Here is a 26,779-nt window from a genome sequence, read left to right as displayed (position 1 = left end):
GGAAAATCCGCACGAGAAAAGCATAGAAATCCTTCATGTTGGAAAACGTTTGATGTTGGCTTAATTGGTGCGCACATGTCCTGCAGCACATATTATAGCCCCCATATTATCACGGTATCTTTGCAATAATATCATGAATTGATCGGAAGAATATATCGCCAAGGATCAGTTGTTCACCATGGTTGTTTTGAATCATTGTATTAAACATGTGAGAACATCTCGGGATCAGTGGAATATTCAAAGAAAGTTTAAAGCAAAACAGGTTTGAAAAACAAAATCCAAGTTAGTATTACCCGACGTTGTATATACAGTGCACGTGCTGTATATAGGCTATCAGATGTAAAATAATGTTATATTTTCGTAACAAAGTTGGCAATAGACAAATTCTGCCTGTAAGATGAAATCCCCAAATGAACCCTGTCTTCACTGATACCATACAGTCTTGCTTGACAACGGTATAAGGATCCATACCGAAACGTCACCTTTACAATAATTAAAGAAGTTGTTATCCATAAATTGTAAACTTCTAAGCAATAGCTACCAAACAACTGATACCATACAGTTTAAAATAGAATACAGATATAACAGAATATAAAGTTTATATATCCAATGACGTTTTCGCCAGCGAACTATCGGTCAGACAATCATTTGAGAAATATAACTTTTAATACATGCTGATTGGCTCAATCATGACTGCTGTTCCATCGTTTTTGATTGATTGCGGAGTGGGTCTCCGGTACAAACATATTTTATATGGTCATTCCATCCATATCCCGGTAAAACAATCCTCTCCATGTGTCTACCCTGTCTCTCCATATTGTGTTTACCACTGTAAATCATGTCTGATTCCACGCTAAATACACCCACCCTCATTGAATAATCCCGGCGTCTCACTTCAACCCCCAAACCCGACACCCCACCCCTTGATATGTCTTGAACATATTGCTAAAAGCGGCGTAATACCAAATTGACTCACTCACGTAGGGTCTAAAATGCCGATTTTTGTGGCCCGGTCTGGGTGATATGATCCCGATTTCCGATTTGTTCTTAGGTTTTACCTTCTTTAAGTGAAACGAAAACGGGCCCCTAAATTTGATTGTAAACCTAATTTGGAGTGTAGTAAAGACTACTGAAGAATATATATGTATTGTTGTGGAATTTATAAGAAAAATGTGACTTGGCTTTACATTTGTACTTATATATATTTAAAAAGGAGAACGCGGTCGCGCATTACAATAACGGCACCAGCTAAAATGTAGATCTCGTGAGATTGTACGAGAGGTTCGTTTCGAGTGTAAACATGTCGGATTCCGGTTAACAACTGAACTGTCATCACAATATTAATTCAAAACTTATGTTTCAGCGAATAGATTTTCATAGTAACAAAATTTTGAGATACGGTAAGGATCTTCGCAGATATTCTTCCTTTGTATGCCACAGGTGACACACTCATGCAAGATAGTAGGAATTTCATTTGGCGGGTATCTTCTGTTACTTAGATTTATTTCATTCAAGTCTGTTTACTCACAAAACGATCTAACAGTTCGATAACTTGTTTACTCTCTTAACATGCGAATAATTTATATTTTTAAAGCGGATAGACAGTGGAATTATAACTTCCCTTTAATAACGTCCATGATAGACGCAGGCCTATAGGCATATGTGCAGGTCTGGACTACAGGGCCTGTGGTCTGGACGCAGCGCCAGATTTCAAGGCGTACGTACTCAAATTACTTGGCGTTTATCATATCGACCACTACACTCTCATTGGCCTTACACTACGATTTGCCACGGCCTGGAACATAATCATCATGTACAGCTGATGTAGCACGTAGTATATCTGGAAAATGCAGCAAAGTTTTGTTTTCAGCAAATTTAGTTTACAATGCTTTGCGATATGACATCAGAGGATCCGGTGCTAAGGATCCAGGTATACCAATCAAACCATCCCCTCGCTAGTGAATCAGGTCACCAACTTCTATACTCAAACTTCAAGCTGAAATGACCGAAGTTTTAGAGGGACAGTACTTCGATGGTTCTGTGTGTTTTTAAATCGTGCATGAAATAATTTCCAAGCTTGACATCTGCACATGCAAAAATGAATTCTCAAACCAAAACCAAATGGCTATGTGCAGTGAAGCCGACAATGTCACTGCATATACTATATTATCTGTTGTTTATTATTACAGGGTGTCTATCGTGATTATTCACAAATAAACATCAGCCTCACACCCGTAGCCTTCTTGGTGTCATCTGTAGAAAACCAAGGTACATTATGAAAGCCTAGATTACAATATTAATATGCCTCATTCGTGTGAAGCAAATCCTACCAGGAGCTCCTTGCGACCAGGCGAGTGCCTCTGTCACTTCTTACACTAGGGCTTCAAAGAGTACTCAGGAACGGGCCGAGTTTAGTGGGGCTTAGTTAACTCTAATATGGTCGACTTTCAATAAGTTAATAGAAACGTGTCTTTATGTAAATTTCTTTTTCATGAGTAATCAAATAAAAGTGTCAAAAGATTTTCTTTTAGTTATGTTTCAAAACAATACACTTATTTACAACCATTTCATAAGGATTTTTCCTGGTTTAAACTTTATTTCATGTTTAAAAGGGATGTTTTACGAAACTATTAAACTGTCGCAAGCAATAGACCTATTCATTCTAAATTAGTGTCATAACGTTAATCATTATTAATTCAATATTTTCATAAGATATTTATAACTGGACATCAGCTTATTGAATATTAACATTGTGTTACTGTATCACATTCTAATTATCTCTTCAAATGTCGGGAAAACGTCTTATATAAGTCAACTGTAAATTTACCATCTTCCCGAGGCAAGAGAGTTAACTGACTTTAAAAGTCCAGTTTCTACCCTTGCCGAACTAGGCTGGAATTACTGGGCTCAATTGTAGCGCCACCAGTGGCTATTACCAGTTATGTCCCTTCTTAGCCTCTCCTATGGACCAATCAGATTCCACCTCTCGTATCACTTGCGTTTGCTTCACACAAAATGGTGGCGCCTGGTCAAGAAGATCTGATCAATAATCAAGATCTATATTGTGATAAAAAAGGTCTTAGATCGTGAAATGCATCAAATCACGTGAGCATTTGATTAATAACATTAAAAGATTTGGAAAATACCTGCTGACAACGAGTTGGCGGTGCACATGCTTTGCAAATTCTGCAATCGACCGAAATCTGCACGACAGTTTACGAACCGAATTTCGATTTCGGTGTGCGATTTTAATTGGACTATGCATAGACTCGTTAGTCCAGCCAAAATGTAACTCCATAATACCAGCCTAGTTCAGCAAGGGTGGAAACTGGACTTTTATAGACAGTTAACTCTCTTGCCTCGAGAAGATGTAAATTTACAAGCCTAGTAATCTTTCAATGTTTTCAATTAAGAAAAAGGTAAACACTGACTTGTAAATTTGTGATAATATTGAAAATATTACTTTTAACTTATTATCTATATTTTGTCATTTATTGACAATTTCCTTCGGCACTGGCATCAAATGATCTTATTAATCATATAGGGTATACCTTAGAAACCAGCCCGCCAAAATCCAGCCAATCACCAATCGCAACATACATCACGTGTGCAATATATTTTTCACCCTGAACATGGCGTGTGTTACATTGAGATGTAAACAATTTCTTTTAAAAAATTGACAATTCTTATTTAATGAAGCTTCAGCGAATCTGCAAACAAATTTCAAAGGTATTTTTTTGGATACGCAATCACATTGGTTTTCTTAGTGATCTACGATGTCATTGTGACTCTTTCATTTTGTATACGATAGGATAATTGCCAATTTTATTGACCTGATGTATAATTGCGGGTACTCGAGCACGAGCCGAGTCTCACCCATTGGGTACTCGAGTCCATATTTTTGGACCCTTGAAGCCCTATCTTACACAGTCCATTCATGGGTTTTTCATCTGTTTCATTTGGATGAGTCTGCACATTTAGATAAACATACGTCATGAAATGTTTACCTTTTATTTAGAAAATATCCTAAAACATGAAAAACTATTTTCATTTGCATATTTATCCTCCACATCCTGTCATCAAAGCCCTACAAAGAGCTAGCGATATGCCGTCAGTTTGATGTGTTATATTGTCATGCACCTCACTGTTACAGTTGTATTAGTATATTTATTTGATTATGCAAAACCAACATGTAAAGTGCACCGAAAGGCTTGCATAAGTGTGTTTGTTTACAAACAAGAGGAAAGTCTGTGGTCCCGTGATAAGTCTACACCAGCTGTGTGGTCACTGGAGCAAAAACAGATAAGTCCAGCAGTGCTGAGTGAGCTTGGGGGTTATCAGCTATTGTTTACAAACAAAGCTTCAGAATGGTCCATGCCCTGTCCCTTTAATGCAAGAAATAATTTTGGAGATGAATGTACAACACTTTCCATTTTTGCACTTTTTAAGTTTGTAGCGCTCGTGATATTGCTGCCATTTTGAAAACACACCATGGATTACCTCTCTTGCCTTGTTATTGATTATGAGGTGTCTGGTGATTTGAGTGTGGAGATAACATACCTTTTAATTTGAAGGCGTCAGTTAAATCTCAAGGCAAATATACCAATAAAGGTCCCTTTAAGGAAGAGTTACCATTCTTTTCGGTCATGTCAAATAAATCTCAAAACACTCAGTCATCTGAGCGCAGCATTGAAATTTGCATACACTTTGAAATGTTGTGACCGGACCTGGTGAGCAAGGAACTAGTCTCAGATATACATCTGATATAAATATTCTGGGGGAATAAATATTCATCTGTTGAAATTATCTCTTACTTTGACACTATTTCTTTGTTTGATATTGTAGTAGCTAGGTGATGCAGGTCATGTTTTCCCAACAACCAATATTGTTTATTTACACATACATTGGATGCATACTCAGTGTTCGTGACAAAGCATGAACTTCAACATGTTTTGGTCGTAGCCCAAATGTTAAAGGCCCAGTCTGCTCCTGATAGAAATGAAAGATGTTGTAAACTTTATTGCTATGGACAGACGGAACAAAATTAAAGTCAGGGCCCTGATCCACAAAGCGACATGAACACTAAGACGATCATTACTCCCAATATTTTAACATAGACATGACAATCATAGCGCTAAGATCACTTTGTGGAATGGGGCCCCAGAATATGAAGGACAGAAAGTAGGCATTTGAATATGCTGTAAATTGCAGTTGCTAATTGTATCAAAGTCCGATGTTGTTTTATCATTGTTTTTGTCTTTTTCAGAATCAACAATGTAAGCATATGCATCCTTAACGTGACAGTAGAGAAGGGTAGGGTGTATTCCAGTGATGACGCTTTAAACTACCCCGCAGTAGCCGTGTACATCAGCTGTCAAGATGAATGTCAGTCGGTACCAGCCGATCCTGTACTTGCAGTACCTGCTGCTGTTGGTGGATCTGGTTCTGAACTCCTTCACCGAGATGCTCCGATTTCAGAATGTCATCTTGCTCATCACGTTTGTGTAAGTGGAAGGAGTGTCTGGGACTGGTTCACTGAAGAACATGTATATGGATCAAGTTGTATAGATCCATTGTGGTTACCTTGTGAACAAAGTGTCTCCAGTTCTGAATGTTCAGTTTTAGAAAAGATGATATGATACCAGAATTTGATTGTATCTTTATCATGTTTATGGCAAGAGAATGCAACAATAGAGTAACTTGGAACATCTGTATTATTTCTTGGGAAACAAGACCAGTGTAGCTGTTAAGTATTCAACTTCCGAGGAGACATGGAGGGCCCAGTGGTATGAGGCATGACACAATTTACAGTGCAGAGTTGCCTCCCCTAACCATGATAGGATCATGACTTCAAGTCCCAGAATCCCCCTGATTGTATTGTTTTGTTTGTTGGCACCAGTCTTGCACTGGTGGCAAAGTAGACACAATCTGTGGATGACAACGTCTTTATTTACTGCAAAGGAGACGTTTGCTACAGATCCTTATACCGGTGTCAAGCAACCGTAGTCAAGCAAGGCTGACTCAAGCAAGGCTGACTCACAACAGTATAAGAATCTATAACGAAAAGTCGTGTTTCCAGTAAATAAAGAAGTTGTTGTCCATAAATTGTGTCTACTTTGTCTTCTGTCAAAATCTAAGTAACGCCTATCAAACAATTGCCCAGGTGGGTTTCACCAAAGTGGTAACCTGCACAGCATGTAGGGCTTTCCTCCTATATTAGCTGACATGTTGGGATATAACTTATAATCAGTTACAAAACTTCAACATGGTGTATGTCTAAACTAATCACTCTCTAATTATTGTTTCAGCATTCAAGACGTCTGCATCCTGTTCGCGGTGATCGTGGTATTCCTGTTGTTCTTCAATACATACATCTTCCAAGCAGGCCTCGTCAATATCCTAGTCAACAAGTTCCGTGTGCCGATCTGTGTGACCTTCGTCTACTTCATGCTGAATGTAGCGCTGCATGTCTGGGGAATGGTAAGATTCTTCAGTTTTAAAGCATTGATTAAAGTAAATGACTTGTAATCGATGATCTATTAAGGTAAACTCTGTTTATAATGAACACGCATATAACGAACTTACCAATATAACAAACTCATTTTTTAGTCCCAGCCATTTCTTGTATGTGTGCTGTTTATGTGCTTCCAATGACCTACGGCTATTATGAACTAAAATTAGTTTGTTATAACCATAGTTTACTATATATAACATCTGTCATTTGCTCTCTTGAATTAAGTTGTTATTGTAAGTAAGTGTTCACTTAGCTATTTCCTACATAATTTAGCTGAAATGTTGCTGATGCTAACTGAACTCATTCACTATTGTCATTTTTTTTTACAAAAATTCTAATTGTAACATAATTTATACCATAATCTCAAAGACATCTTCCAGTAATAAACATAAAGTCTTTATGATTTACAGTTGATTGCATGTGTTTTTTGAAAGTTGATTGTGCCAAGCATACAAAGTTTAACAATATATGTTCAACCTGCATGGCACGAATTGTATTTGACAAAGTTTCTGGCATGTTTAATGTTTTTGTTTTATTACATCATACTGCATGTCCTGTATTTGTAATGTGTATGATGCCTATTTGAAGCGATATATGCTGTTACATCTATTAAGTTGTAGAATTGAGAAGCAAGATAAAGACCTCTATATGATAATGCTGATTGTTTCTAGTTTAGTATATAGAACCTTCTCTCTGTAGCAACCATGTGCTTTATTATTGTTAGAAAGTTACTAAGTAGAGTAATATTTATGCTCGTTGAGTATGTTCACATTTTCCTATTTTTATTGGCTTGTTAGCTTGGTATGGAATCACAATCATACAACATGGACATCGTTGTATTACAGATACTTGTTGTATTTGTTTAATGGATGTCTTGGATGCCTCGATGTAATGTACAGAGTTGCATCACTTTGCATGGCAGGATCCGCCGATCATTGGTTAAGATGATCATTGTCCCATGTTGCCATGACGATGGCCATCACCACAGTGGTTGCACGTCTATGACCTGCATCTATTTGAACCTTCCCCGATATTAAACTGACATACTGAATGGCTGTTTAAAGTGCCATTAACCCCACTTTGCGCAATCTTTATGTGTATAAGTTGTTGTTCGTGAATATGAATGATAAATATTTTTGGAACAAGTTACTTTAAAAACTAATAAAGTGATTTTTAAATATTGTTTTTAAAATACATTATTTTGATTCATGTAGTTTGAATTGCACCTTTTAAGCAATTTTATACACATACTTCTCTTTTCTATGTTATTTGTATCTAATTCTGACCAACACAACTCCAAAAATGCAGATACAACAATAGCAGCCCTTTGTCTCCTTTTCCCAGAATGCAATGTAATGATGCAGTATATAACCATGATAAACAGTCCGATATATAAATGATCTTGTGAAGATAAACATGATACTGTAAATCTGGAAATTAATGCGTCTCCAAATTAATACGACTGCTGGCGAAAAATGCAACTCAATATCAATGTGACTCTCCCCACCCCATCCCAGTGGAAGGATGCACATCCTTACCTTAATCCAATCAAACAGCAAATAGCACCGCTTATTAGTGCTGAGTAGAGCACTTCCGTAAAAACAATAAACAGTGTTTTCTTTTCAAAAACAACCCAGGGTTTATTTGCTTACTCTGTTGAACGGCAAAAAGGAAGTTCAAAGGCAAAAGAATAATTGATCCAACAACAGTTCACTGATTGGTATGCGGAGAAGGTGTCAACAAGCTTGATACGAGTGGGTAGAACTCTTCACCCCAGCAGTGATAACTCACTGGATGCCTATTGTGTAATTCCTATTCTTTGAATAACATTTAGGAGATAAATATTTCGTTTTGTAAGATTTGCGTGATGTTATGCTGAATGGATGTACGGAAATTTCATTTGAACACGACGCCGTAAGGCGGAGTGTTCAAATGAAAAATTTCCGTACATCCATTCAGCATAACATCACGCAAATCTTACAAAACGAAATATTTATCGACATTGTAACATGAACGTTAATTAAATCGATATTTAGGAGGAACTAATTTACTGAGCGCATGACACAACAAAACTGTCGTTAGTAATACGTCTCCTCGTGCTCACCTTCGAAAAGATGCATGATATGGGGTGCCGCGAAACCGATCAATGGTTTCGAGGTACTCCAATAATGAGGGTCCATTTTACGAAAGGGGTGGTCACATGTTCAAGCTCATTTCTCAGGAAATAAACAAACAACAGGAAATATCACAAATTCAATTCTTTATCACAGTTCCTCATCTTACTTGTAATTTGTAGTTATGCGTAACTATGAAATACAAATAATCAAAATTAGAAAAGACGTACATACTGTTTGGCCCCTGTACAAGATAGTGTCAACTCGTCTGAAACTGAGGTGGTGACAAGAGACGTCAAACGTGCGAAATTTCAGACATGCAGCTTAGCTGGGATTGAAAAAGTTGTTTACTGTTACAGTGGAATAACATATGTGAGAGGCCGTGGAAATTAGCAGAAGAATTAACCTGGAAATTACTCACGGGAGCAGTGGACAGTGGCAGGATATTTGTATCTATGACAGGTACCAAATTACGTTCGTTAGCGAGCTGCTCCTGTCTCTGAAAAATGTTCGAATAATGTCGTTTTTGAGACGAGCACGAGTCAATGGAATACGACTTCAACGATTCATCGGATTTGTGGCCGGTAATTCTGCAAATCTCGCGATTCAATATCTGCGTTTGAGAGTAAAGTGACGGCAGTTTGCAGTGTGAAATTCCCGGTCTTGGATAATGTTTATGCTGCGCTCAAATGGCGGCCCCCTGATGTGCCTGTGTATGGCAGCACGCAACCCAACAAAACTCGATTTTGAGTAAAGTTCTCCCTCAGCATTTCTGACTTCGGCATAAAAGAACCTCAGTCTCTCATTCAGTTGAAAAGCAGGAAGCTCTTCGAACGTGGGTTCAAAACCTCGGAAACCAAGCCATTCTGGAAGTGAAAAGATTGCCGTGTTCAGGGTACAAATGTGACGGTAAGTGGGAGTATTTCGTTATTATTACGGTGTCGTGTTTAAATGAAATTTCCGTATATCCATTTAGTATAACATATCTCAAATCTTACAAAACGAAATATTTAATTTATTTTAAGATTTTGGTCAATCTCGTTATATTATTGCCAATTTTTGCGATGACACATTGGTCACGCTTTACATTGCTATTATGGCAATGGTGTAAGGGAGGTAACTCTCGTAGGAATTTTTTTTTATTTGTTTATGTATTCTTTTATGTTTCAATGGCTTACGTCGAAATATTTTAACTCCCAGTAGATTTGGAGAGGTTCCTATCCACGATGTCCTGTACTGCTTTTGTATCAAGGGACGCGAAGCGGTGACTGGACGCTTGAACTTTGGGCTCTACGGAAACGCTGGCTGTATTTCCTAGTTCGGGGGCCATCTCAGAACGGTGTTCAGCTTCAACAGCTTTTTGTGGGTTATAATAAGAACAAAATTAGGTGGATGTATGAAAGTCATTATTGAGTTGCAATAAATGTTTTTTACTCTGTTAAAAATTGATTTTGTTTTGTTTTTTCCTTTGGCCAAGCCTAAGAAAATTACATTATTTATGATTATGATTTTGTAATTAATGGAAAAAGGTAAATTTCATTTACCTTCAAATTCTTGTATTATCTCAGAAAATGTCTCGTCGCCCCATTCACTCAATATTTCATCGAAATCTCCGATGTGGAAGTCAGGGTAAATTTCCATCTGTTCCTCCATGTTGATGATTTCAAAAATAGTTCCATTAATTAATGTATACATACACGGTGATGAGACCCCCAAAATTCAGCGATGTTATGCTCATTCGACAACACTTTTTAACCAATCAGATCAGGGAACATACCTACATTTATGTTACAATCGTCATTGTCATATACTTGTTACAACTGCTGCTCAATAAACCGTGTTTGTGTTTATAATTCAGTTGGTATTTCCACTATCCAAAGTGTGCAATAAGGCCGTGTTATTGTTGGTAGTCATTTGGAGACATAAATGCGAAGTTAATTAATACAAGCAAAGACCCCTCGCATTTTTCACATTTAATTCAAGATTTACAGTATTGTTGTCTTAAAAATAATTCAATTGACACAGGTAACACAGTTAATTATCATTTTCGATATACTGAAAGTAATCTTTTGTCAGTATGCCTAGTTCATGTTCAGGAACACATTCATGTCTATCTCCATGATAATGTAGATTTTGATGGCCTTGGAAAATAGATACATAGCCCAAATGTTTTTGTGATTTCTAGGTATTGTTTGACTCACAGGTATGGCTTTAGGTGTTCTAATTGGAACACTCTATCAATACAGCTTCAAATCAGTTTCTGTCTCGTGTACTCCACTTTTTTCTTTCATTGATTACGTTGTCAGACAAGAATCACAGCTGGAATATTGTCAATGCTTCACTCTGTACCCATACTGTTCTCACTTGTGTATCATTGGAAACAAACCGATACAAATAACAAATATGTATGCTTGCCAACTTATTTTCACTCACTTTTTCATTGAAAACATATTTACACTGAAGGCTGGTCTGTTTGCATGACGCAGTGGAGTTATATTCAAAACTTTCTTCTGCAATATTTTTGTATTTTTTTCCTGTTTCCATTAGTTTGTAATGGCTTGATGTGTACACAGCATTTACACTAATGAGTAACTAGACTAACAAGATTGCACCAGTAACCATGGTAACCTGGATTCCTGGCATCAATGTACAGGTCCTCTGGTCCACAACAAGTGACAAGTTTCAACACGTTGTAGTTTTCCCCCATAAGGTGGTATTGTTACATAGTATCTTTAAGGTGGGAAAAATAAATCTTGTGATATGTAGTTTTCAAGAATATTTGCTATAGGATCATGTGGCATTGGTCCTGCTGCTGTACTGGAAACGTGAACACTGTGTTTGTTCACACCATGCAGAGCATGATGACAGTGTACAAGAAATGATGAGATGAAAGGTTTTGTAAATAAATAAACATAAAATTATTCTACACATCCGTGGAACTATTCTGTCCAGTTTTCCGGGTGTAGACCTGTCCATCTGGTCCATTATACTTCCGTTTCTCAAAGAGACTTTTGAGTGTTAACATTTGGTTACTGAAAGTTGATATAGGAAGAAAGATATCATCCAGATTATATTCATACGCAAGTAAATGAGGTGAAATATTGACAATATTCAGCTGACTGACAAGGGTAATCTCCACACACCAGCAAGCATGGTATGTGACCTTAAATCTCGGCAACTTTACTTTCATCTTGAAATGTAAACAGATCACTTTAACAATATGTTGTTGTCGTTATTTCCCCCGTCAGTTTGATTAGGTTGTTTAACAGCGTGGTAGTCTAGTGACATTCTTCGTGTTGATGACATTGTGTAGATGTGTTTTTGTTGTACTTGAACTTTGTACGATATGTGCTATTAATCCTGCACCCCGGCCCATGAACCATGTTTGATTGTGTGGACATCTTGTACCGTCTGTGTTTGAGGTCATACGGGTGGCCCAGCAGGTAAATAGTCTGTTTGTTACATCAAGCTGCAAGTTTGAATCCCAGTGTGTAAACGTGTAAAGCTCATATTTGATTTCCCCAACACAAATATTGCTAACAGAGGCCTATAAATGATAGGTGTATTATTCATCTCGGTGAACATTTCTTTCTGGGTATTCACTGTCCTGTGTTGTCAGACACACACAAGAAACAGAATGCTGTAAACAATTAATCATTGATCAATATTTTATTATAAATCTATTTAAACTTTTTGAAATCATTGCAACAAACCATGCCCAAGTCTTGCTAGATGGTTGTCTCATCTCAGTCTTTTCACAACGCTGAAAAGACGTTTTAGAGATAAGAAGCACTGAAGTGTCAGGACACTGACAGTCATCATTTCGTACTTCCTCCTCGTGAGACCTCCCTGTCTCCTCACCCCATGCACACTGTTCATCACTTCATCCTGGTGACTGCTGCACACTTCACACCACCACTGCTTACATCTGCTTGTATCCACAAGATATGTTGTCATGGTTACATGACTTGAATATTGTTAACTCCTTCAAAGTTCGAAAAATAACTTCAGATAAATTTTCCATTGTATTCTTGTGGTGTCAGTAATATTAAATTTTCAAGGTAATTGTAATTATGATAACGAAGGTAACTGGAGATCAGGAATCTAAGACTTGCAATTACATAAGCCATGTACTTCTGTACGAGAAGGATGTTGGGATGTGGGGGGAGAGATGTTGGGATGTGGCTAGTTTGTCATGGTGAATCGATGAGAATTATTTTGATTGACTTGCTGTAGATAAAGTCATGAATCTTACATGTGTAGAATTGTTTGTGTTGTTGCAGATGACTTGACATTTGCATGGATATAACTATTATGAGCTCCACTTATATATTTTTATGCAATCATTAAGCTTGCATTTGATCTGCCATTTGCTTTATACTACAATATTCCCTTGTCATGTGGTGTTGCTTGTATGTCGAGCTACGATTGTGAGTATTCACAAAAGCTGGTGTTGCTTGATTCTTGCTTCCTAGACAAGATGTGAGTGTTACTTACCCAAATAGTCTTTCTTCCAGATAGATAAGATTGGTCAGCTTTTTGATAGCATTGGTCCATATTTCTTGTCACTGACAACTTGATGGACAGATGTTGTGTATTTCACTGTACATTTCAGACCTTGAGGTGGGACGACCCTGACAGGTACATCTGGGATGTAACTGGATATCGGATCCTCTTCGTCATTCAGAGAACTGGTATGTTATTTCTGATAACTTTAAGAGAAGGCTTGGTCAGTTTTACTCTACTTTCACTAAGATGTGGGGATGTTATGTTATGTTATTTCAAGTAATTGGCTCCTAAGATGGTTAATTACTCATGCAAAATGCCTAAAAAAACAGAAAAACAAATGTAATCTTTTTCAGAATAAGTACCCAGTACTTGATCATACTCTATGCTGGTCTCAGCAGGTGATTAAATTGCATGGTCATTCTTGCTGACATGGCTGATTGGAGGTCATCATGCCCCAATAGCGTGGAACATTGCTCACAACATCAACATAGGTTTTCCTGGTCCAGATTTGATCAGTTACACTGTGACATCTGTGGAATATTGCTGGCCGCTTCGTAAACAATACACACCTAACACCAAGGCTAGGTTAGTGGGGCGGTGGGGTTGCCTTGTGGTTAAGTGTTCACTCGTCACACTGAATACCCGGGCTCGATTCCACATGGGTACAATGTGTGAAGCCCATTTTTGGTGTCCCCAGCCTTGATATTGCTGGAATATTGCTGAAAGCGATGTAAAACCATACTCACTCCCTCCCTCACTCACTCACTCACTCACTCAATGTATTCAGAAGTTCACGCTTCCATTCATCCCATGCTGCTGCTAACTCTTCTGTGATTCTCCCTGCAGTTGCTGTCCTCTACTACTTCTTCTACAAGAGAACGGCGCTGAAGCTCGGTGACCCAAGGTTCTACCAGGACTCAGAATGGATCCGACGGGAGTTTGAGAGGAGGAGATAATGGGATATGTGTCTGTCAATTAGCAGATTCTGGTCCAGTTTGATAGGAAACAAAACAATCCTTCCCTCGTGACTTGGAAAGAAGTGTGATATTCTGTCCATGACTACAAAGAGAATCTCTACCTAAAGTCTCAAGATTATAAGAATGGTTTCAGGTATCGGTAGATGTATCAACTTGGCAGAGTAGCATATGAATTCTTGTCGGAACATATGTGGCATTTGATATTACCGGTACAGACAGAATATTTGGTTGCTGTCTACGACACGTAATGTCAAGGTCATAGTACCTCGGTAGGTATTCTGCATGATGTTATGACATTCCTCAGTGTTCAATGCATTGTGTTTGTAATGAGATAGTTATACTGGAATAGAACATTTGAAGGCAAATGATTCACTAAAAATCCTATGGTGACAAGTTACCACACAAAATGTATATCCGTCCACAGTAGATGTATAACATTAGCCTGACCTGACATCCCAAAGTGTACTTACTATGGCTTTTGTACAGTAGCAACAAGTATATCTTGTAGCATTACCGTATTCGAGGTAATAAGCGCCCAGGGTGCTCTCAAAATTAGAAATAGGGGGCTCCTATTAGAATATAATTTTAGTGGGATAAACAACAGAGATGAAAGATTGAAAGCCAATATATTAGCAAATATCGCTGTGGGCGCTTATTAGAGCTGGGCGCTTATTACGTCGAATACGGTATTGTGTAGTTCACACAATAGTTACACATAAGTGTCTTAATGGGATATATTATACACCCAGCCTCTTTCTACAAAATAAATAAATGTAGGTTTTCAGGAAGATCTTCAATGTGTATCAGACCCGGAGAAAGTTGTCTCACTACATGAATCTTGATTAATGATAATTCTTGTGATCAAACCTTTTTGGAATTTTGAGGCAAAATTAACAGTTATTGAATCAGTATTAATGACAGTTGCCCACATGTCTATTTTTACCTTTTTGTTAATTATAATGAGATATTAATCATGCAAAAAATTAAACAAAATTGAGGAGATTTATGTCTTTGATGATCAATATCGCTGACACTGTTATTATTTTGAAAATATTTCTTTAAATAAAATATTTTCAATGAATTGTATATCTGGCTGTAAACATGTGAATACTTTATATTTGTAAATAAACTTTTGAACTGAATGAATAGAATTTGTAGTCTGTATATTTTGTGACGTACTTTTTAATTGCTAGTCGAAGTATTGGGGTCAAAATGAGTTGTGAGGGAAGTGAAGAAAGCACCAGTCAGGTGCACCAGAGACATCTTGTTCTCCAGTCACCATGAGGAAGGCATCTCATTCATACTTCTTCTCCAGAGACACCTCTACTCCTGGACCCACAACACAAGAATCCGCAACACATTCACACCATCTGATCGTGTTGACATGAAATACATTCACACCACCTGATTGTGTGGACCTGTTACACACACCATCTGATTGTGTGGACCTGTAACACACCATCTGATTGTGTGGACCTGTAACACACCATCTGATTGTGTGGACCTGTAACACACACCATCTGATTAGGTGGACCTGTAACACACGCCATCTGATTGTATGGACCTGTAACACACACCATCTGATTGGGTGGACCTGTAACACACACCATCTGATTGGGTGGACCTGTAACACACGCCATCTGATTGTATGGACCTGTAACACACACCATCTGATTGTGTGGATCTGCAACACACACCATCTGATTGTGTGGACCTGTAACACACACCATCTGATTGTGTGGACCTGTAACACACGCCATCTGATTGTATGGACCTGTAACACACACCATCTGATTGTGTGGACCTGTAATACACACTATCTGATTGTGTGGACCTGTAACACACACCATCTGATTGTGTGGACCTGTAACACACGCCATCTGATTGTGTGGATCTGCAACACACACCATCTGATTGTGTGGACCTGTAACACACGCCATCTGATTGTATGGACCTGTAACACACACCATCTGATTGGGTGGACCTGTAACACACACCATCTGATTGGGTGGACCTGTAACACACACCATCTGATTGGGTGGACCTGTAACACACGCCATCTGATTGTGTGGACCTGTAACACACACCATCTGATTGTGTGGATATGCAACACACGCCATCTGATTGTGTGGACCTGTAACACACACCATCTGATTGTGTGGATATGTAACACATGCCATCTAATTGTGTGGACCTGTAACACACGCCATCTGATTGTGTGGACCTGTAACACACACCATCTGATTGTGTGGACCTGTAACACACGCCATCTGATTGTGTGGACCTGTAACACACACAATCTGATTGTGTGGATATGCAACACACGCCATCTGTTTGTGTGGACCTGTAAGTGATTGTATCTGGATCAGACGTATGGGTGATCGATGGTCTTGGTTAGTAGATACAAGTGCACACATCAGCCAAGTCACACATTGCAAACTTTGTTTGTGAACGCTTCAATGTGAAGCATGTTTTTTCAAACTCATTCTGAATATGCAATCACATAAGCACGTGAGTGAGTGAGGAATGCTGGGATCCTTTAGAACCAACATGACCCGGAACCCCGGGATCTTACAGAAGCTATACGACCAGGAACCCCGGGATCTTACAGAACCTATACGACCAGGAACCCCGGGATCTTGCAGAACCAACATGACCCGGAACCTCAGGATCTTACAGAACCAACACGACCCGGAACCCCGGGATCTTACAGAACCTATATGATCAGGATCCCCGGGATCTCACAGAACCTATACGACCAGGAACCCCGGTATCTCAAAGAAGCTATATGGCCATCTGAATTTTCTTGTTTACTTCTTAGTTTCTCTCAAAAGGATATTATTGATTTCTGACGTCTTTGAGCTTCCAAATGATGCTAAAACACTCCCAACTACTGTCACGTGCTTGTTTATATCATGAAAACCGGACTTGTAAGTTAATATGGACGTCACAGGGCATTGTTCCGCCAGTGTAGCTGGCAACAAAATGTCAGAAATTACGTCAGAGGGTATTGTGACGTGTTGATAAAGTTTGCGGTAAAGCATTCATTGTAAAGGTAGGCCGAGAGATTTGCTGGACAACAGTTAAGAGTTTGACCGTACGTAGAGAGTTGGAAACCCAGAAAAGTATGATTCAGTTTACAAAGTTTATTAACAGGTGAAGGTCAACCTTTCGGCCACGTATAACACGCGTTCAAAGGAGTATATCCTGGTAACAGTCCATTCAATCTAGGGTTTGACCTTCAACTGCAACAGAAACAACTTCTTACGAAATGCAATCAGAATGTGTGTAAGTTAAACATACTAAAAGTCTAGAAAAATCTAATGAGAGGAACATATTAAATTTTGCGATTAGAATGTGCTCTATAATGTTGAAAACGTATGGCGCGAATGGGCTGTCGTAATACTAAATTTATATAGGTAAAGGGAATTAATCCTTACGATGTAGAGCCGACGAAATTTGTTTGTTTACCTTCGTGATTCGGAACAATTTACGACTTCTTATGATTATTACACTTGAACGAGATCACATTCTTTGGATTATTTTTCATCTACGGATTGCAAAATTGTAGAACTTTCTCTACTGTAAATACACCCTCAATATTAGCAATATCAACTGATCGTGATGTCTGCAATATCAGTAATATTAACTGATGTCTGTCACCAAGTACCTGATGGTGCCAAGCAACATACTCGAGACTGGATCGAGTTCCTGGTCAAATCAATGCAAACTAAGCACAGTAACTAATGGTCCGTTCGCAGAGCACTCTATCGCGAGTGTAACGCGAGTGTAACGAAGGTGTCACGCGCTGGGAAAGAGCTTGCTAATCAATGCTAGCTCCTTCCCAGCGCGAGACACCTTCGTAACACCTCCGGTAGTATAGAGAGCTCCGCGAACGGGTTATCGCTGCGAGGAGCTTGCAATGTCGCTAGGGGAGATAACTCTAACCAGTTGTAGGTGGCGTATGACGTTTCCGTTTCCATTATTTGGTCTTTTCAGTGCGATAATTATGTTTATTCGTCTTATCTTTGGCGGTAGGTACAAAATCCTGATCATTTGTACATTTGTAAATGTTTCGAACACTAATCTCTAATTACCTGATTTGAAACTCATTAGAATCTACCACAGCAGAAATAATGTGGCTCATAGACACCTTATGAAATTATGTTGCGCTGAAATATTCATAAATAAAACGGTCTTTTACAGTCTGGGATGTGGACTATGGATCAGTCGATACAAAATAGTTCTCCAACGCCCTCACGTTCCGACGTATGTCGGCTACTGTTTAACATCTCTAGCAGTTACAACGAGATACTTTATCACTTATCACCATGACATATTTATTTACAGAACAACAGATGATACTTGTAAATCCGAACTGCACAGCCAAATTATTCATCGACTACATCAAAGCAACATGCTCCTTTGACGATACGGGTAGGGCAAATTATTCAGTTTCTAGCTTAGACCGAAACAGGGGATCGGAACTTCTGTATTATTTTGGCCTAAAAATCTACTGTCGTCTGCTATTCATTTCCGTTGTCTATTGGGTAGAGCGTTTGCACAGAGAGCGGAAGGTTGGTGGACCTATCCCCGGCCGCGTAATACCAAAAGACGTTAAAAGATGGTATTTCTTGTTATCCTCCCTGGCGCTCGGCATTCAGGAGTTAAAACGAGGAATGGTCGGCTCGGTTGATTGGTTGGTTTGTTGGTTTACGCTGCACTTAGCAATATTACCGCTATATGGCGGCGGTCTGTAAATAATCGAGTCTGGACCAGACAATCCAGTGATTGATATCATGAGCATCGATCCACGCAATTGGGATCGATGGCATGCTTCAACCAAGTCAGCGAGCCTGACCACCCGATCCCGTTAGTCCCCTCTTACGACAAGCATAGTCCCCTTTTACGGCAAGCATGGGCTGCTGAAAACCTATTCTACCCCGATCGCAAACACATCTTAAATGTGTCGCTTTATAGGCTAAGTGTCATTATATTGAAAGCAAAGTTAAAAACCATTTTACCCCAAATCAATGTATTTGTTTCTAAATCTCGCCTGCTGTACAGTATAATTGTAGGCAGTTTTACAACAGGCAGCTCGTGCTATCATCTTGGAACGAGGTTTTATGTATTGTATGAGTTTATGTTTCAGCTATTATTGATCTGTGTGATGAAAGTGGCAACCTTGCATACATCCACACCAAGCACACAACGGACAACGTCTTCAGTCTCACAGTGCCCAGGGCAACATACATGCCAGTTCTCATAGAAAGTAAGGATGGAACAAGTCAAGCCCTGTCTAGATCTGATAATTGACAGCTTCTATATTTGCAGGAAAATCTGATTGCGTGCAGGAGTGTATGAGTGGTTTGTACAATACGATGCATTTTGGTCCCAGACAATTACACATGCTAGCTTCTAGAATTCTCATCTGATACTTAGGCACCATGGCAGCAATAAAAAATACACCTTTCTTTAAGTTAATTTAAATCAAATTAAGAATTTGTACAGCATGCTGAAATGACCTGTCGCCATATTTCCTGATACTTTGGTACACCAGCAGATGTTTTGATCAGAGAGAAGAGCTGGCTTGTGTGGAAAAGTCAGTTCCTGTAAGTATGCAGAAGCCAGTCATGCATATACTGCCTTGTAAAACAGCGTGGGTAGTTTAAATTGCCCTCTTTGTTGGATTCGCAGCCATTTCAGGCAGTATTGGAGTGAGGTGTTCCTGCCAGAATTCTTGCGGCCGTATTTTGAACGCCCAGTAATGTTTCTGCACCTGTCTTTGGCAGCCATAGAGGCGGGAATTGCAGTAACACAGTCTGGAGACGACAAAAGCATAAATCATTTAATGTAATCATGCCATCTCTTTGTATGGCCGCAATACACTGAAATATTGGATATGTCCCTTCTAATCTTAATTTCAAATCACTGACTGTTTTCATTATCCAGTCAGCTGATCTCTATGTGAATACAACACACTATGTTTTTCTAAGGATGTTTGGCCTGCTGCTGCCATGACAATTTAAAGAACTCATCCAAATGTTTTCTGGATACACTAGATAAAGACCTAGCCAACAGCAGGCGAATGCTTAGAAATATTTTGGGGCGTTAATATTCTTGACCAAAAACAGCCTATAGGTATTTTTATCTGATAGTATGGCCCAATATGTTGTTAGTCGGCTGTGGGTACACCACAAAGAACACATCTGGTGTTATGATGCACTGCACTTACACATCACATGGCGTTTGAAGGTTCCAGCATCCTACCCCATCGATCATATTTGTACAGAGCCCTGTAGGTATACCAGGCTTGTGATAACTGCCCACTAAAATGGGACTTGGGTGACTGTGTGTCCTGATGGCGTGCTTCTTGCTCATGATGTCACTCGTTTACCAACGTAATGATTGGGTACATTTTGTGGGGGGAGGTACAGTGTGGTTTAACCTGGCGTTCAAGATTATTGCACCGATAAAGCTGCGTGTGTGTGCGTGCGTGCGTGCGTTCGGGTACTTCTGTCCAAAGTATGACTTAAAATGATAATTGAATTGTGAATCACATACATTTCTGCGTGTGGCAGTTATCTGAGCTGTAGTTTCTTAATCTGGACTCTGAACCTGTACTGTACATGTATTTCAATAATACAGTTCAAGTACTGTCCATGCCAATACCTCACGGGTTGGTATACAATATGCCCTTCCTTCAAGAAGGAACGTAGTTCATAAAAGATGGTGGAGTTCTGACGATGACCAGCCTGATCCAGGAAATACAGCCAGGATGAATCTGTAAGACTGCTGACTGCACCTTCAATAGCTACAGTCTGTAACACTATGCACCGATCTGTAATCATGCACTTGATGTGTAAGTGATGGAGATTACGTTTTGTTCATATCTCTTCCTCACTTGCTTCACAGAGGGAGCGGATGACAGCATGAAGAGTATCGTGCCGCTGCTGGTGGACTGGGACAAGACCTACCCTACACTGGAGAGTAAGCTCTACAAACCTTCATATACCTGATGATCAACACTATCAATGAACTAAAACTCTTTACTGTCATATCCGGGGTTTCAGTCAAAGCAGACCAGCAAATTTACTGCATGGGCCCAGGACCGCCTCCGTGGTCTAATGATATAGCGTCCGCACGGAGAGCGGAAGGTCCGGGGTTCGATCCCCAGTCGCGTCATACCAAAAGACGTTAAAAGATGGTACTTATTGTTACCCTGTCTTGCGCTCGGTATTAAGGGACTGTCAGGCTCGGAGACAGTATACTGTGTCTGAGTGGGGTATTCATGTTAAACTGCGGCATGGTATCTCAGTGAGCTAGCACTATAAATCGGCATCAGTCCGGACTAGTACAAGCAGCCACACATACACGTGCATGCACGTCGCTATATATAAGTGCAATAATCTTGGACGCGACGTTAAACCCCATTTCACCTCACCTCACAATGGGCCCAAGTGCAGTTTACTCAAATAAAGAGAGTGAGTGAGTGAGTTGTGTTTCACGCTGCTTTTAACAGTATTCCAGTCATATCACGGCGTGTCACCTTAATGTGGGAGGAAAGCCCCAAGTGATGCTGGTCTTAGACGTTTACCACTTCGGTGAAAAATATACGGCCTGGGCTTTCATGGAGGAAATAATGTAGTTAAAACTGGCCGGTGAAATATGAAATTGAAAACAAAAACAAGTGTGTTAGTTCTATAGTCATCAGAATATATGGGAAATAGGCAGCGACTTGATTTCATAATGCATATGATAAATAAAAACTGAAATGGTTTCAAAAGTGACAGACAGATACTGTTATCTCTCTTTATCATATTAGAATATACATCACTGATTTTTCCAAATGTGTTGAAGGAAGGTTAAAGCAATACACAGCTGCTGTCGAGAAGCCCAAGAAAGTTGCCGGTAAGTTCACAGAGGTACCAAGTAGATTTATAGGGGTTAAGAAATCCTGTTTTTTCTTTTGGACGATATTTGATTTTGTCCTGTGTTTACAGTTGATCGGTCTTCTATGGAGTCTTCTTTTGATTCACTAATATTGTCAGATTTTATCCTGAAATTGAGCGATAGTTATCATTGTGTTTAATTCTAATATGGTCTCTGCTCTATTACATCATAGCCATAATTTCCTGTTTTGGCTGCCAATCACACTATAAAATGTTTTAGATTTTCAACAGGCGTCCTCTTCACTCCCAACACATCTAACAGTTGTTAGGAAAAACTATACTCCCCTGGAAATACAACTGCGCGAGGCGGGAAAACGTCCCTTCTCTCAAGCCCTCATCAACTAGATGCAGATAATAGTTAATACGCTAATGAATGGGACCGTTGCTAACATTAGACTCGGCCTTCCTGCCATCAGCTAGAACGCCTACGGCATCCTACCATCGACGGGGATTACCAAGAACCAGTCAAGAAGTCGTCCACCAAGATGATTGTCGATATGGCCAGGTTTAGGAACCTTGACGATGTCAACAAACATGTGATGAACATTTATGCCTATGTCTGCCGGTGTCAGACACGTCATCTCGTCATCGTACTGATCAGCAGGCAGGTCTCCCCTTGGATTCTAGAGTCGATATGAACCTGGAACAGTTGGGTTTCGTCCACAGCTCCTTAGACGCAGGAGTGTCTCCATTCAGCGTAGGTATGAATGTCTGACCAGCTTCTCATGCAACGCTACACCCGCTATCTTTCTTCATCCGATTCTTAGTCGTAGTAGGTACGTCAGATTTCTTTCCCGATGTAGTTTTTCTAGTTGTATACAGGTAATTCCTCAACGCCTTGAAAAGTTTATCAATGTTTTCTTTAGATAACTTCTTGCAGTAATTGCATTTCGAGCTTGGCACCTGCTCTTCCTGCACGACTGGCATCTCAGTAGTGGATCTCCGGTCAGTTGATCATTGTCGCACCCATAGCAAACGACAGACGGCGATGGAGAGGGGAGAGTCTATCTCCAACAATACGTTTCTAACTACTTAGTTACGTTAACGATCTTGCTTCTTATACTCCAGATCGGCTGTAATCTGCTCTCAGCTTGTCTGAACTTGACTTTAAGATGATCTCAAGAAGTTACAGTGTAAAATAACAAACGCGATAACAAATTTGGATTGTTTTAAATCTGGAGACACTTGAAAGAAGTGACGTTTTCCCGCCTCGCGCATACGCAGCTGGGGAGGATAGTTTTCCTTACAACTATTAGTTATGCTGGCAGTGAAGAGGACGTCTGTTGAAAATCTAAAAGTTTAATAGAATGTTTGACAGCCCCAAAACAGGAACTCATCGCTATGATGTAATAGAGGTAGGGTATTCGAGTCACCTTCACGTTAGTTAAAGCATATCAAAGTTGTGCCAGTGTCTTTGATCTTTATGGTGACCCATTCTTCTGGCTGTCAGAACAACTGCTCACATGAAATTTTTAAATGTGTGTTTACATTTGTTCAATTAGGCATTAAACCCACCGTGTTAAGGTCATTTAAAACCCCACCCAGGACAGTTGTGTCATCTTGAAGTGCTCTTGGACCTCATTGATCTCGATTAGGACTCCATCCCTGTTTTTCACTTGGCAACTTATCATCTGTGAAATTAACCAGGACTAAATGGACAGTTTCTGGTAACTTAAAAACATAATTTAGAAACAGTTCTGATGTTAGAGCATATTTTCGAGTTCGTCTCGAACATGTCGACATGGCAGTAAATTTCAATTCCCAAGTTTGAATGTTATTTCCAGTTGAAACAAAAAGCAAGCGTCGAGAGAGACTCGGAGACCAGTCTCCGTCCCGCCGAAGCAGCTCATCTGGGAATTCGAACGAGATGTCCCCCAGACCCAGCAACATGGGCAAGATTTCCCGCAAGAGGTGATGCTCTCGTGAACACTTGTCTTCATCTCTCATACTTATTAGTTATTTCACTGTTAAAACGGCTAAAGGTCAACACCAGTGTGTTAGAGGTCCCACTTTGAATTTTCATTTGTGAAAGAAAAATGTAAATTTACCCAAAACAAATTAAATAAAGTGTATATTCCATTGAACATTATATGTGTAGTAGCTGAAACGTGGACATATAAAAACGGCATTAATTACTTGTTTTACTGTTTCCCATGTAGAAGGAACTATGTATACAGATATGTGGTAATACTGCAATTCAAATTGTGGCCCTTGAATGATGCTTTGTATGTTGAGTTACCTTCTGCATAAACATCCCGGCCATAACTATCATGGTCATTCGTTCTCCTTCTGCTTGCACGTCAATAGCTTGGATTGTTGCTCATGCTATTGATCACTTGTTTGTGCAGACTAGATTATTTACATGCAGCAGTGATACAGAGGTAGCGAGGGAGTGATACAGCTGTTTTTGTTGTTTCTATGTCGTTATGAGGGTGGTCTGTCAATAAATAGTGGCGGTCGGGTAGCCTAGTGGTTAAAGCATTTGCTCGCACGCCGAAGACCCTGTTTCGATTCCCGCCATGGATACAATGTGTGAAGCCCATTTCTGGTGTCCCCTCGCCGTGATATTGCTGGAATATTGCCTAAAGCTGTGTGAAACCATACTCACTCATTCACTGTAAACAAATGAGTCTGGACCACACAATTCAGTGATTGACATCATCAGCATTGTTCTACCTAATTGGGATACAATGACATGCATCAACCAAGTCAGTGAACCTAGCCACTCGATCCAATTAGTGTTAGACGCTTAGACGACAAGCAAACAACATTCACTCACACAATGGTAAGTGTAGAAATCAGTGGGCATTTGTTTTATTGTCATACATCAACTGTCATGTGTAATAGCTCAGAATCCATTCTAAATATCTTCTGAGTGAGTGTATTTTAACATGCTCAATCAATTTAGGTAACCATGTCTCTTAACTGTATTATATGAGTATATCATAATATATATTCATCTTCTGAGAATGATCACATGTCTGTCAGAGGATGGTGTAGAGGAAGTAGCATCTCACTGGCCAAACAAATACTGGTCTGGGTCAAGTGACTGGTAGGTGAAATAATTATCTAATACAGTTCTTAACTGGACATTCTGATCCAAGTTTACTTGTGTGCTGGTGATGTGTTGGTGATATCCACAAGTACGGTTGCTGACTGACTGAAAATCATAATCAAGGTGAATCAGCATTCGAATCCATGACAGCGGAATCCTGAAGCAAATATCACAGGGAGCAGCGACACCTTCCACTACTGGGCCACCCGACGGTGCCCCCTCACAGAGCTGCAGGGTCTCACTGAACATGTGCAACTGCTATCAGCAGAGTTTAAGTTTATTTTGTGTTCAGCAATATTCCAGCTGTATGACAATGGTCCATATTAGACAATCCAGTGATTGACATCATGAGTATCGATCTACGCAATTATGATTAGATGACATGCATCAACCAAGTCAGCGAGCCAGTTTAGCCAATCCTGTAAGTTGCCTCTTACGACAAGCATAGTTGCTTCTCACTGGGAGCATAGGTTGCTTAAGACCAATTCTAACCTGGATCTTCACAGGTGTGCAGGATTTTTTTAGTAACAATTGAACAAACTGTCAACAAATTGCAATTGTCATCTTTCCAAAATCACATGTCTGTCCCTTCAGACTGCCTGTATTCTGTGATGGCAGCACATACATTCTGCACGCCTATTACAAGAACAAAACAAGTGTTCATTTAGCGCTATGATACACCCAAAGCTCTGTGGTGTAGTTCCAAATCCAAGGCAAACATTTGACTTCGTTCAAATCAATACTCAACAGTTTCTCCACAGCCTGCTACATACCCTAACTTAACAACCCTTGGATGAGTGTGTCTGATAACTACGGTTTAAATTCAACGTAAGAGAAGTACAAGCTCATTTTCTCCTTTTCTTCTTTGCACTTTCAGAAGACTGAGGTTTATGTGATGAGTTTGTGTTAAGGATCTGGGGGTGTTGATTTTTTCTTTTCTTATTTTTGGGAGTTTTTGTCTCTGCCTCATTTCCATCCTGTGTCACATCCAGTGTGCTGTCATCAGAAACAGCTGTACCATGTCCAGCGCTGGTCACACTTGGTGTAGACTGACCAGCTGACTCCAGCAGACACTCCCGCAGGACCAGCGATGATCTCTCCTGGGACAACACTGGAAGACAGGGAACAATACAATGTGTTTGTTTAACACCACACTCAGCAATATTCCAGTTATATGACGGTGGTCTGGATCAGACAATCCAGTGATTGACATCATGAGCATCAATCTAATCAATTGTCTGACCACCCGATTACGTTAGTTGCCTCTTATGAGAAGCATTGGTTGCTAAAGACCTATTCTAATCTGGATCTTCACGGGTCCAGAACACTTCAAGCATCAAGACACTGAACAATAGGTGATTGTGTTTGTTTGTTTGTTGTTAAACATCACACTCAGCAATATTCCAGCTATATGACGGTGGCCTGCAAATAAATAAATCTGGACCAGACAATCCACCTGATCCATTATGTCACCTCCTCTGGTCATCATAGGTCATTAGGGACCAATTCTAACCCATCTGGTGGACACTGAAGGATAGACTATCATATTTGTTTGCCAATTCCTCCCTTGAGAACAACATGTGAAGCTGTGATCTGGCTGGAACACTGCCAAACATGGTCACATCCAGCACCCAACTACTTACAAGCAAAGAAACTTA

At 39.7% G+C, this 26,779-nt stretch overlaps 3 protein-coding genes across 3 annotated transcripts in view; 2 read left to right on the top strand and 1 right to left on the bottom strand.

The window, feature by feature from the left end:
- Window positions 1-1,292: 1,292 nt before the first annotated feature.
- On the top strand, window positions 1,293-15,121 carry LOC139474986 (transmembrane protein 138-like). The gene is made up of 5 exons (XM_071258191.1): window positions 1,293-1,400; window positions 5,267-5,504; window positions 6,309-6,480; window positions 13,244-13,322; window positions 13,984-15,121. The coding sequence occupies exons 2-5, from the start codon at window positions 5,380-5,382 to the stop codon at window positions 14,091-14,093; spliced, it is 486 nt and encodes a 161-aa protein (XP_071114292.1). The 5' UTR covers window positions 1,293-1,400; window positions 5,267-5,379; the 3' UTR covers window positions 14,094-15,121.
- A 3,002-nt stretch (window positions 15,122-18,123) lies between these two features.
- On the top strand, window positions 18,124-23,981 carry LOC139474373 (uncharacterized protein CXorf65 homolog). Its single transcript, XM_071257359.1, has 6 exons — window positions 18,124-18,148; window positions 18,465-18,551; window positions 19,267-19,386; window positions 21,030-21,104; window positions 21,975-22,025; window positions 23,851-23,981. Exons 1-6 carry the CDS (start codon window positions 18,124-18,126, stop codon window positions 23,979-23,981), a joined length of 489 nt encoding a protein of 162 aa, XP_071113460.1.
- An 894-nt stretch (window positions 23,982-24,875) lies between these two features.
- LOC139474489 (nucleolar pre-ribosomal-associated protein 1-like) overlaps window positions 24,876-26,779 on the bottom strand; it is a 35,142-nt gene continuing 33,238 nt past the window's right edge. Inside the window, exon 34 of the mRNA XM_071257533.1 lies at window positions 24,876-26,232. Coding sequence (XP_071113634.1) covers window positions 25,967-26,232 — 266 coding nt within the window. The 3' untranslated portion in view covers window positions 24,876-25,966. The remainder of the gene's footprint in view (window positions 26,233-26,779) is intronic.

Source organism: Haliotis cracherodii, unplaced genomic scaffold, assembly GCF_022045235.1.
Source record: "Haliotis cracherodii isolate W230 unplaced genomic scaffold, xgHalCrac1.p SCAF_3, whole genome shotgun sequence".
Taxonomy (NCBI): Eukaryota; Metazoa; Mollusca; class Gastropoda; order Lepetellida; family Haliotidae; genus Haliotis; species Haliotis cracherodii.
The sequence above is the reverse complement of the archived record's forward strand: the minus strand, read 5'-3'. Positions and strand labels throughout refer to the sequence as shown.

Coding starts and splice junctions, on each gene's coding strand:
- LOC139474986 (XM_071258191.1), top strand. CDS start 5,380: ATGAATGTCAGTCGGTACCAGCCGATCCTGTACTTGCAGTACCTGCTG. Junction 5,505..6,308: donor ATCTTGCTCATCACGTTTGT/GTAAGTGGAAGG, acceptor TTATTGTTTCAG/CATTCAAGACGTCTGCATCC. Junction 13,323..13,983: donor CTTCGTCATTCAGAGAACTG/GTATGTTATTTC, acceptor TTCTCCCTGCAG/TTGCTGTCCTCTACTACTTC.
- LOC139474373 (XM_071257359.1), top strand. CDS start 18,124: ATGTTTATTCGTCTTATCTTTGGCG. Junction 19,387..21,029: donor CATGCCAGTTCTCATAGAAA/GTAAGGATGGAA, acceptor CTTGCTTCACAG/AGGGAGCGGATGACAGCATG. Junction 22,026..23,850: donor GAAGCCCAAGAAAGTTGCCG/GTAAGTTCACAG, acceptor TGTTATTTCCAG/TTGAAACAAAAAGCAAGCGT.